The sequence below is a fragment of the Dipteris shenzhenensis genome, chromosome 30, assembly GCF_047967505.1.
Source record: "Dipteris shenzhenensis isolate YYH24624 ecotype China chromosome 30, Dip_SZ_1.0, whole genome shotgun sequence".
NCBI classification, from domain to species: Eukaryota; Viridiplantae; Streptophyta; class Polypodiopsida; order Gleicheniales; family Dipteridaceae; genus Dipteris; species Dipteris shenzhenensis.
The window spans coordinates 36,880,169-36,893,263 of NC_141625.1; the positions used below are offsets into that span (position 1 = coordinate 36,880,169).

At 41.2% G+C, this 13,095-nt stretch overlaps 1 protein-coding gene across 3 annotated transcripts; it reads right to left on the reverse strand.

Moving 5' to 3' along the window:
- Nucleotides 1-3,086: 3,086 nt before the first annotated feature.
- Nucleotides 3,087-10,080, reverse strand: LOC147882058 (uncharacterized). 3 transcript variants are annotated; one of them, XM_087401920.1, is made up of 6 exons: nt 9,946-10,080; nt 4,634-5,570; nt 4,357-4,478; nt 4,042-4,082; nt 3,854-3,952; nt 3,087-3,555 (listed from the first exon to the last, which is right to left on the reverse strand). In XM_087401920.1, exons 2-6 carry the CDS (start codon nt 5,466-5,468, stop codon nt 3,387-3,389), a joined length of 1,266 nt encoding a protein of 421 aa, XP_087258046.1. In that variant the 5' UTR covers nt 5,469-5,570; nt 9,946-10,080; the 3' UTR covers nt 3,087-3,386. The 3 variants fall into 3 exon arrangements, with proteins under 3 accessions (XP_087258046.1, XP_087258044.1, XP_087258045.1); XM_087401918.1 differs by having other exon boundaries at nt 4,634-5,581; XM_087401919.1 differs by lacking the exon at nt 9,946-10,080 and adding an exon at nt 9,833-9,920 and having other exon boundaries at nt 4,634-5,581.
- Between the last annotated feature and the right edge of the window lie 3,015 nt (nt 10,081-13,095).

The window sequence follows — 13,095 nt, forward strand, 5'->3', positions numbered from 1 at the left end:
TCATCTTTGAGACAACCTTCCATCTCCAAACAAAGGAATTCGGCTTCAAAATGGTTAAATCAAAGCCACTTGTGATGTGAACCTACTCTTACTTTGATGATCGAGAAGATTTTCGTGTGCACTAAGAGATGGCATGTGTCACAATTAATAGTGGTACCCTTGGACAAAAACTAGGTATGCTTGCACATATTGATTCTCACACTCTAGATACATGCAATTGCTAGAATGAGGAAATATGAATTTTAGTTAAATTCATCCTTCACAATTTGTGCACTCTTTCATCCCAATTGTGAAAGAGTGGAAGGATGAATTAAGAACCAAGAGACCACACAATTCCTGTCCAACACGAGAAAGTAAGGGAATTCTTTCCTTCCTTTTCCTAAGGAGCTCTCCATCCAACAATGGAAAGCTCAAATTCCCCAACAAGTTGAATGCTCATAATCATTCATAAGGCCTACCTTAGATGTGGAGCATGGAAAAGAGGATGGAGAGTTGAGAGAGAGAAAGAGAGAGAAAGAGAGAGAGAGAGGGAGGGGGCATGAGAGAGAGAGAGAGAGAGAGTAAAGAAAAGAGAGAGAGACTGGGGATTATGTGGAAGCTAAACTCTAGTTGCATGTGGAATATATCCAAATATGGGAGAAAGAATTTTTGGAAATTAAAAATCATAATTTCAATTCTTCAAGTTGAGTTTCATTACTAATAAGGCTACCTTTCAGGCAAGGCAGGCCAAAATGGACCGCGCTCTCCTATTCAGCCTAAAAACTCTCTGATAGGCAAGGAATCCTAGTCAGATGGCAGCGAGGATCGCGCTCTAAGGTTGCAACCCATAACAAAGGGCAAAGAAGCTATGGGCTTGATGACGACCGGTATCAGGCTTGCGTTCTCTTGAATCTGCGTGAGGGAATTCGAACGGTTCCGGAGTTTCTCTCTCCCTCTTACGTGTGCGCTTTTTGGGTATGTTAGAACTTTCTATGTAGTGAAGAGGGATTCTCCTGAGCGAGGGATTTTCTCTGAGAACACCTTTTGGAAACGTTGTGTGTGTTCTTCAGTGAACGAAAGTTGAACGTGGAAATGCGGTTGTAGGATGTTAAAGTTTGCGGCAACATACAGCAAATTAGCTCTCGCTCTTTGTTGTTTTGTTGTTCCATGATTCTGCTTCAATCCTCGGTATTAACTTGCTTCCTAGCAAGAGCAATGTCGTTGCTGAGCAAGTTACGAGGTGCATGTGTGCGTCCATAGCAGTCAAGCGTCATGGTGGCTCTTTTCCAGAAAAGACAAGTACGCATCTACGTGTCACTAGGTGCGCTTCTTATTCAAAATGAAGACTACGGTCAAAAATTCTGTCAGGAGTTGTAGGTGTAAACTTGGGGGTGAGATTGAAGTTATGTCTTAGAAGAGGGGAAAGGGGGGGGCTATTTTTGGCCTGCCCTAGGAGGCCTTAGTGAAAGTTCCTCCCCTTTCAAAAGTAAAATTAATTTCTAGCATTTTTCAAACGTGTTTTTCTTTCAAATTCTTTTGGTGTGTTGACTTCAAAGCATCTCTTTCAAATTTGGGTTTGCTTTTTTGGAAGTGCATTCATTCCCTGTCTCTCCTCTTCCACGTTTTTGTTAAAATTTGGAAGTGCATCCATTGAACATTCCCTCTCTCTCCTCTTCCATTTCTCTCCATCTCACATTGGGCAAGATTCACCTCTCTCTCTCTCTCTCTCTCTCTCTCTCTCTCTCTTGGAAGGCCACATGAATAAAATTCATCTTGTCTTTCTTGGAAGCTCATATTTTGGAGGTTTTTCCCATGGTGCATGACAAAACGAAAATTAGTGGGGGTTGTCACATCAATGGTTCTCAAGAGTTGGGTGTGGGAAATATGAAGTGATATTTCCCAAGGTCCCTCACAAGTTTCCCCTCTATTTTACATGGTGCATTTTGCCCATCATATTGGATATAGCTATTTTCCTCTCTTTCGCCTCCATGACATAAGACCCTAAAATACTCTCCATAATATTGTGAAGCTAGGTGCGGACCACTCTAATCTATTTAAATTGATTTATATCATGTCCAAGCTCATATTTAGCTTCTTTTGTAAGATTGAAATTATATTGAAGTTCAAAACTTATATCACTAGTAAGTCAAAAGTGGAAAATTTGCACTCACATATAGTTTGAAACAATGCAAGCAAAGAGGTGGCCAACTTCTCTCTATAGTTTCATAAAATCTACCCTTTAATTTCATTCAAATGGATAGATCAAGCAAACACTTTAACTCTGATTTGTGGATCGATTCTTTGTGCATCATGAACCAACCTATTAGGTTGATTGAGTCAAATGTCTTGTATTTTGTGCTCATGTTCCTAAATGAGCACCCTATAGCACCCCCTATACGTTGCAAGAAAATAAATATACCATAGTTGCTCTTGCAACTTGCACAAAACTTCAAGAACACGTGAAACTTCTATTTTAATTGCTCATTGAACATGCAAAACAAATGGTTGCAAATTGCATGTGTTGTGCTCCTATACATTGGACTGAGAGCATTTATACAGTTCATCATAAGAGCACTATGTATGGATGTTGAATGGGGAGTTTTCATTGTATATGAGTAGAAAGAGCAATGCTCTAGCTTAGTATACTAACGTTAACTTTTGTGTTAAACACCTAGAATGTGTGCAATTACCTAAGTTTCTTATGATCCATGTAATGCAAGTATACATTAGCTTTTGAACATCGGCTTCCCAAGCTTGTTACACTCTCCAATGCTAGCAACATTAAGATAAAGGAGCAGCATATGATATGATACATTGAGCTTTTAACTAACAACCACCTACTCTCAAGAAATATATCTTTGCATGTTTATTTCTGAAGCATTCAACGGTTACTATTTGAGCTTGCACATGGCTACTATTTACACCTCCCTGATGCAACAAGCTACAATATACCCTAATCAAATCACTCTCCCTCCCCTGGACACAGTTGGACTAGACCAGTGTTACAGTACACTACCCAAGAAACATTGCCCCTCTTCCCCAACATACTTGGAAATAGTGGAATGCAACATAAAACTAACCCAAAAAACTTGACCGTTATCCTCCACATTTAAGGTGCCATCATTCTCTTTTTTGAGTTTAGAGGATTGGAAGCGGAGGGGAGCGATATTAGACACCATAGTGGTTCAAAAATGTCCATAATATTATTTCAGAACTGACCCGTGTGATTAACACTTGAACAATGAGCCCACATTACTCAAGACTTTGGAAGCCCACTTATTTTTCTCAGCTTTAACCTCAAAGTAAAAGACTCGGAAGTACTCAAAGACTGGAGCCAGAAATCAAGGCCCCCCAGTTCCCGCATTTTGACCTACAAAGAGCCAGCTTTCACAGAATTCATTACCTCCTTACAACTTTGACTGGGCACCGACACCTGGAATTTGTACAGCATCATAATGCCCAAATCCATGGTACAAAACTCTGATGGGATCTTCACTCCCATATTCCAGCCCATACTCTGCTATGGAGATAAGGTCCCCTGATGTCCTGTCAAACAAATGCACTGCAATCGGCATCCTGCAAACCAAAAAAACCACTCTGATTGTTGATTGAAATATATAATTGACACAACCCTCTAGGGACATACAGACACAAGCTGTGCTTTAGATGCCATTAAGCATGCTAATATAATGAGTAATCACATCACAACAAAGACCACCCAAAGTTTTCGTATACAAAAATCAGGCATAAAATCTTAACCTGTCAATCCCAAAAGAAGGTGGTGTTGGATACTTGCAAACAGAGCAAACTCCACCAAAATGCATAAATTAGCTCAACAAATTAAAGCAAAAAAAGAACGAAAGTTCAGGCTCACTTGAGAACATGAGAAGCCATCAGAAGCTCTGGTTCACCACCCCAAACATATGGATCGCGCATCCTCTTCACATAGGTGTCGAAATCCTCTTCAATAAACCTGCAAGGACGTAAGACCTTTCTTATGAATTGCCTGTAAAATCTCAATCAGAAACAAAAAACAACGTAACGTATCTGGCATGCACATACCACTCTGACTCGGCCCGTCGAGAGACAAGCTCATCCACAACCTGTCACAGGAATATTAAATAAGTCCTCAATTCCCTAGACAAGGATAGAAAGAAATAAACTTATAGAGAGCTGCCGTATGATCTCAGTTCAACATCATTAGAGAGCTCCTTTAAAACAACCATTTTTCTGCAGGGTAACACCTTTAGAATCAAAGGTATGCCACCACCACAGGTAAGCTCTGTAGGGAGGATGTTAAAGTGACCAACACAGTGATGACATGATAATTTCGGAAACAAATCTGAGTCGCATTTGTTCAAATGTGCACGAAATTACCTTCTGCCGTAAATCATCAGCAAGTTCACGTTGCACAGTGTCACTTGGAGGTGGTTTTCCACTTCTCAAGCAAGCACCATGTGCAACAGCCCGAAATAAGCATCTACCATCACCAGGTATCCCTGCACACAAGAGATCAAATTTCTGGGACCCTGAGAAACTAAAAGACAACCAGCCTTTGTTCATTGCACGAATTAGAAAGTCATTTTCAATGAGCAGTGTGCGAAAGGTGGCACAATGTTAACACACCGGAGTATACAGAAATTTTGAGCCTCACCAGTAACTGAGTAGTCGGTATACGCTTGCTTTGCTTGTGACACTTTTGAGACCATAGCTTCACACTCGGACTCAGTTTGTGAAGAACCCAAGTGTTCCAGAACGCCTTCTACATGCACGAGAGAATTTGGTAGCATGTTGGGCACTGAAGCACCGGCTGCAGCAGAGAAGCAAGCACAAACCCCAAATAATAGCCAAGCTGAATGTCTTCCATGCAGCCAGCGTGCAGGCCTGGCATCCCATGCAACATTCCATGACCCATCAGACAATCCTGTTGCCATGGCAAACCTCCCCATGCCTCCTACAGTGCCATGGGGAAAACTTAGGCCCGCTGCATACTTAACTGAATTGATACTCGATGGCAACACTCCCACAGCTGAGATGGAAGAGTCTGTTCTTCCTTGATCTTTGTAAGAATAATTCAAGGAGCTTCTCGGCATGGATCCCAAGTGAGGCTCAAAGTTGGAAAATGAGCAGCTGCTATTAAATGAAGAAACAACATTCTGGTCCAATATAGATGGATGATGAGAGGGCAAAAGTCCATGCCAGATTGTGGCACAACTTATTTCGTTCCCTCCAAGCAAGCAGGAGCTGGTATGACAACAGAATCTCTTAACAGAACTCGCCACCTGTAAGTTGCCATCTTCTGTGTTCACATTAGCTGCCTGTTGACGTGGCCAGCTTAAATTCCGAGAAAAACTTAAAGACGTCGCATGCCTGCAGATGACTTGAGTGGAGTAAGGATGAGGGCTAGAGTGATAAAAATGTGAGAGAGCCCCAGTTGTTGGGCAATAGCTGCCACGAGTACAAAAGCGAAAGCACGCAGTCCCAAGCATCTGTTTTTACTCAATTTGAAACGTCTCAGTGCTTTCCCTCAAGTTGCAATATGAGCTTCTCATTCTTAAAAGCAAGCCAGCAAGCTCCACCACAGCATTGACCTGCTACCAAGCTATCAACATGAGACAAATCAGAAACTTAAACAAAACAGGAAAGAGCCCTCAATCACATTGCCCAAATATATGGCAAAAATGCATCAATCAACTTGCTCTTCCACTTTATAATACCAGTACCAAGATGTCAACTTCTATGTTTAATAACTTCAATGCAGAACAAAAAAAGATACTTCGAAATCCCTTGCTTAAATCTGAGAACCAGCAATAAAATACCCTGAGCAACTTGGGATGGCACAACAAGCAACACCAAAGACTGACACGTACAATGAAGGGCTTCATCCCAGATAAGGTGAATCCATTCAAAATTTGGTTTCATTCAATATCAAAATAGGCTAAAACGTCTACAACATAGAAATCTCACTTAAAGAAACTGTCTATAATTACTTCACCAAGAAAACATAAAAAGGCATACATCTTAAACTTTACTCTTGCTACTGTCACCCAATAGACTCTTTCCGTTCAGAAATTAAAAATTTAAATTCTACGTTCAACCAATTTCAGAGTTGAGGACCTGCTGTACATAAGGCTTAGAAAGAGTATAGGTACAAACAAGGAATGTTTATGGTAACTATCATATTCTGCACATCACTAGAATACCAACTACAGTATCCCATGCAGTCAGAATTTGAAATGTATGCGTGTGCGTGTTCAGAATTTGACACGAAATAAGTATGAATGTAAATATAAATACCCACACAGTGTGTACACCCATGTGTATGTCTATGTGCATGTATATTTGTATGTAAGTATGTGGGTGCATGCATACACACCCCCCTTACATATATACACATACCTTACATATATGGGTATGTACATATGTAGGTGCACGCATACACACATACCTTACATATATGTACTTATTAAAGACGTATACACATTTGTATATATGCATTCATAGATAGATTGGGAGAGGCGGATAGACCTATCTATCTCCATACGTACATACATACATATATGGTTGTGCCCATGTTAGCAACAACTCGGGTGGAGCTGGCAGGATTGCCATCGTGGTGGGATTTGAGTGGGTGTGGACTGCTACACTATCCCTGGCAACCAGTTTAACTATTGGAGTTCACAGGGCAGTATCTTTTCATCCAAGGGGCTCACGCTTTCATGCACATTGCATGCGTGCATGCATGTCCGTGTATGCACATGTGCATACACTCCATAAAGCTGCAACAATGCAAGCATGTTGAAGCTAGAGTGGATATATACAATACATTCTACATTGACATCAAACCTCTATAAGAAACCAATGATGTTACTTTGAAATGCTAGTAGATGTATCCAAAAAATCTGTTGAAAAAAAGTGTCTTTATAAATTCCATATATAGATTGCCCCTTGCCACTCTGCAACTCTAACCATATTTAAACCCATTATGCATTATGTCTACATCGTTGAACGAAGCAGCATTCATCATTGAAGCCCAAAGACGGATAGACAATAGTAGTGTGCTCTTGTAGCCTACACACAAGAAAAAGACTTCCCATCCACTCTTGTATCTACAAGATCTAGCACACACACAGGAGACTACTGATATATCAACGAAACGTCGAAGCAATAGTTTGGCACAATCATCTACTCAGATGCAGCTCTCTTCTGCCTTGCTCCTGTAATATAACTGTAGATATCTACAGTCTCTGCTAAGATAATCAATCAACAAAAGAATGCACCACTACATATTGCAGTGCTGGTATAGACAATAGCCTTCAACCTTTCTGAAACTTCCAACATTGCTCTAACGAGCAAGTTTGAGATATTTCTGTTCACCAGCTTCTGACTGATCGGGCATGATCTGGAATACAATTCATAGTTACCTAGAACGGAAATGTTCTTAACACCGACCACCTCCAAAACAGGAACAGGACTGTAATGGGAATGCCACATCGTCAATGGTGGAGGAGTTGAGAGTGAAGGAGTCTAGAGAATATACATAAAATAATGACGATGGATTACCAAATGGCATACAAAACCAAGGCAACTTTTAAAAACCCTGAAAAGGCAAGCAAACAGCATCAAGTTGGACACAAGAAAGAAGAATTGATTGGTTCCCACAAAGCTGAAAACTGTCATTTAGCGACTAGTCCCTGTGGAACAGCCTAGAAACATTCTCTAGGAGTTTCCTAGACGGTCCCTGGCCGTTCCATATGCCTGTCCTTCCCAATAGTCATCCTGAGCAAACAGCATTCCCAAGTTTCTTATGAAAAGGAACGCCATTCCCTGGTAACTGTGATAGAATCACAACAGTAGAGAAATCTCAAGACCCTCCTCTGGCTCCTCAAATGTAAAATTCTTCCCCTTCCATTAGAATTATAGGTTAAAAAGTGGTTAAAACAATTCCTGCTGACAGCCTATTTCGAACCCTTTGCTGAAACATAGATGTCTATCCTCGACCCCCTTCTCTGCCTACTCAAGTGTAAAATTCGTCCCCTTTTCTTGCATTTATAGGTAGCTTCTTGATTGCATAGCTCACCTTGTAGAGTTAAAGGATGTAAGCAAATGCCTCTCTTTGCAAAAAGAAGGTTCGAAACTCATAGCCACAATGAGCATGGAAGGGGTCTAGAGACCTGATAGCCAGAATGAGTATCGAAAGTGGGTCTTGAGACAGGTCTCCACCCTCTCTCCTTTCCCCGTTGCACTATCACTGTCTCCCACTTGTGTTCCTTCCTCCACCCTCGAGCAAACTCACAAGTTGGGCATCACACTCACATATTTTTGAATTCTCATGATACATGGTCGTTACACGGTACTCCAACAACATCCTAACCCATTTCTTCCCAACCATCTGGCCACTAAAGCTGAAGACAGTACATAGATTCATTATGCAGCCTTAAGAGGACAATACTGATATTCATATAAACCTGTAAATCTAGCTCGCCCGCATATACTTTACACAACTCTATCACTTCATATAAATAATGAAGGCTTCATAAGAAGACTGAAATGCACAAGGAAGAACCCAGCATGTTAATGGATAGTCACCAGAAACTAGCAACGTCTCAAAAAATAGGTTTAGAGAAACAGTATGCATGCGCAGCCAAAAACACGCCATATGTATATGATTTGCAGAATAGTGAGAATTTACTAGCAACGAAAGCCTGGAAAGTGGAGACTGGATTCTTACCCAAATTTTGGCCAAATTTTATTCAAGGAATCGAACAAACATGGCATCGACTCATCAAGACATAAGGCTGAGGGCTACGTATGCCGTACCAAGTATCTTGATATAGCTCACGCTTCGTAACTTGTATTAGGACATGTCTGAAGATGGGTAAAGCGCAAGTTTTTCCTCAGGTCTCGAGTATTATTCTTATCCACGGGCTAAGAAAAACAGAACGAGAATAATCCCAAAAGCAGTTTCGACATCATCGCAAATTCTTTCAAAAACATCTTACTGGCCCCACCGCCACAGAAAAACAGAGCTTGCAGATCAAATAGTATTCGTCAAGCAAGCTGCATGGTCAAACCTGAAAAGGCAGACACTACTCACATGCTGACAGCAATAAGGAGGACGAAGGTTATATTGCTTGAAAGGTACAAATGTGATAATTCATTTGGTTGGTGAAAAAGTAAGTCAAGGTATTGGTCTGTATAATGGAACATAAGGCAAGCTCCAAAGCATCCAAAACAATTCACTTTAAAACCGCATCGTTGTCAAGAGAACGTCATTTTTCCAGTAGTACAGACAGTAAACACTGGGCATGCAAAATAAGCACACGCAGATCTCACTTTGAAAAACTTTCCAGCACGGAAAGATACTCTCTGACGAGCGGCATGGCGGACGAAAGTCGTAATAAAAGAAACGCGTCCCACGTCTCTAATCAATTCAAGCACCCAACCCAAAAAAGCTCTTTAGACGACTGCGTTACGCCCATTAACCGCAACAGGAGGGAACGAGCCCAGAAAGCAGTAAGCTAAATGGAGACAGCTAAGAAGAAGCTCCAAATGAGAAGAGCGAGAAGATCCGAAGAGAAGTAATAGCAACTAGCTAATACATAGAGAGACATCCACACACAGGAGCTAGTAAATCCAATGAAGAAACCTCTCTCTCTCTCTCTCTCTCTCTCTCTCTCTCTCTCTCTCTCTCTCTCGTTTCCCAATGAAGTAGCTTGAAATATCTGCCTCTCTCTCTCTCTCTCTTTCTCTGTGTGTAGAAAAATGCAATCAACGTGCATCGAAATGCCATCAAGCAGATTGATTGGACAAACAGACAAGCACAAACCGCTCACACAGGGCCACAAAAAGCCGAGGCAAGCGCGCAGGGGAGGGAAGCAATGAAGCAGATTGCAAGAGGTGGAGAAAGGAAGGAAGCAGAGGCAGGGAGGGAGGGAGGGAGGGAGGGAGGGAGAGGCAGGGCACCTGAAAGGGGGAGGAGGGAGGGCGATGAAGATGGAGGGGGGGCGAGGAGGAGGATGGAGGAGAGGCGTGAAGAGCTGGGAGAGCTCTGAGAGAGAAGAAGAAGAAGAAGATGAAGTGGGTGGTAAAGCTCTGTTTTTTTTTGGAGAAAACAAAGAGAGAAGAGATACTACTTACTGAGTTTGGTTTGGTCACCGAACCTACCCCCCGAACCTTTGCCTCGTTTGCTCCCACTTTCATACCCCTTTTGCTTCGGTTACCGAGCCTCTTCTTCGTTCCCCGAGCCTCCCCCCCCCCCTTTGGCCTCTAGTTCTAAGGTATATTCCTCTTCCACATCCTCTCCAATTCTCTCTTGCTCTCTTTGTGCTCTCTTGTTGTGATTGTGCTCTGTTTTCTCTTTCTGCTTTCGCGCGGCCCTTGCCTTCTGCCCTCTCCTCATTGTGGTTGTGCTCCTCCCTCGTCGTGCTTTCACCTGGCCATTGCCTCGCTACTGTTGCTGCTGCTACTGTTGTGCTCTCTTCTCGTTGTGGCTGTGCTATGTTCTCTTTGTGCTCTTTCCAATAGCTCTTACATTGTGCCTCCATCCTCCTCAGCCCATCAACTGCTTCCAGCCTCACTTTCTCCCCAAATGCATTGTTTCACAACCTCATCAACTGCCCCCCCCAAACAGAGACCTACCACTCATAGCGGTGCCCGCCATGCCCTTACATACACCTTATGCACAATCTCAAACATGCCATGACATCCCCGTACATGTAGCCTGCATTCTCGTAATGGCAATAACGGCAAATCACCTACCCATTATTGCCCACCAAGACCCATGGAGTATCTCTGTAACTCATATTCATAAGATGCCAAAGAGTTGCACTCCCGATGGACATTTATTCGAACCTGCCACATACTTGCTTCCATCACCTTTGTAGCACACAAAGCCCACTTGCTAGTACCACATGAAACATGAGCACCTAAAGTACCAACAGGGCCTTCATGAGGCATGCATACTTGCCTCAATAAATTAGCAAGGACTAGAGTAGTCAAGCTTATTGTCTTGTAACGAGATGCTTCCTCCAAGTTTCTCTATGGCCCTCTTAATATATCATACCTTCCTACATTTCCTTCCAAAAGTAGAAAATCGTATTTTAAGGTGGCATTGCTGTATCTCACCCATTCCAACACACACACACACACACACTAAAAAAATTCCTACTATCCTTAAGGAGACCATTGTTTCTATCGCTTTGACCTTCTCCATTATATGATAACTGAGCATGTCTAACTATGTGGATCTAAAGCTAGTTTAGAAAATATGGGAGAAATAAACAATTGTATTTTTCTTTTAAATGAGTGTTCTCTTTCTGAAATTATGGCATTTATTTTCAAAGTATATTTTTATGAAGCACAATATGCCCCACAATTTTTGCACCTCCAATAAAAGCACACATTGTTCAACAAAACAATATTAAATATATCACCTTCATGTGGTAACTCTATGGATCTAAAGCTAGTTTAGAAAATATGGGAGAAATAAACAATTGTATTTTTCTTTTAAATGAGTGTTCTCTTTTCAAAGGAATATATTATGAAGGATTTGGGCCTCCCACTTTTTGCACCTATAATAAGTTGTCATAAAAGCTCACACGTCTTCAACAAATGGGGGCATGACCCTACACTAGCTACAATAAAGATATCACCTTCATGTGGTATCATGTCTTAAAAGTTGTACCACAATTAGACTTCAATTTCCCTCCAAACGAGTCTAGGGAGCATGTTTAGTTTGTGCTACCGATTTTATTTGTTCTAGGATATTACATCTCTTTTAAATGTTCATGTGCTTGATAAAAAGCATTCGTTTATTTGCATTTGACGTGATGCAAATCGTGACACTATGTCCCATTACTATACCACTTGTATGACTCTAAGCAAGGTTAAGGCCTTGCATCATTAATGGTATGTGCATGGAAAAATATCACATTGATTCATGAGTTTATATACAAGAATGCTCTCTTCTAGAAGCTAGAAAAAATATGTTCATTCAATGAGTGGCAATTTTGCAAGTAAAAACAAGGGGAGTCTCACCAAGAGAGTAGAGGAGGAGGCAATAGAGATGAGGCACTAAGAATGTCCTAGGCTAACATTGATCTTTAATGCTATCTTTGCATTAAGAAATATGTATGTATGTAGGTCTCATGGGCACTATATCTAGACTCTATAACTCTCATTGCTCATAAAAATGATGTGTTACGTGAGTGAGGGTTCATGATAAGCCTATTGGAGCCACGAGAGCTAAGAAGTTTGATTGCAATAGAAGTTAATCCATCTGCATGCATAGGCCTTTGGACTAATTCATCTACATGTTTGGCAAAGGAAAGGGCAAAGAAAATTAGGTCAGGTAGCCACATTCATAGTGACAGGGAAGATCACTCTAGCTAAAGTTCCAAGTAGTAAGGCATTAATTGAAAGAGTGAATGGGCTTGTAATGCCTTAAAGAAGGAAATAATAGACTTTGGATATACTTAGACTCATGTAGTTTTCAAGTAAGGACTTAGAAAGATTTTGTCACTAAGTTGGAAGGGCAAGTAGCTCTATTGTGTAAAATATGTTTAGAAGAAGGAAATCTCTTATGGACCATTAAAAAACATTTTTTGTCAATGGACTTTGAATACTTGCCAATCACTCCATAGAGGATTCTACAACCTAGGGCAATTATGGAGATTGACCCAAACACATAGAGAACTTTTACAAGCTCTCTATTAGGTTAGACATCAGAGATGATGAGAAAAAGATTGTAAGAAGGGTATGATATGGATACTAACGTCGTACAAAAGAGCTGTATACACAAATTAAAGTATCAAAGAGAATCCAAGAAGAGGTATTTCTAGTGTCCAAGGATGAGGAGAAACAAGACAACAAAGAGCTACTAAACAATCATAAAGGCTGTGAAATAAAATGGACAAGAAAAGTATGGACAACATTATATAGGCCAAACCAATGGACATGGTCAAGGTAATGTCTCTTGGTCCTGACTTGCTACACATGTGGAGAATGGACTATTCAATCTCCAATCAAGAAGAGTCATGACAAGTCATTGTATGAATCAGTTAAAGGAAAGGGAGTGTCGCCGAAGGATGGATCCAAGGGTCAAGGTTACCACAA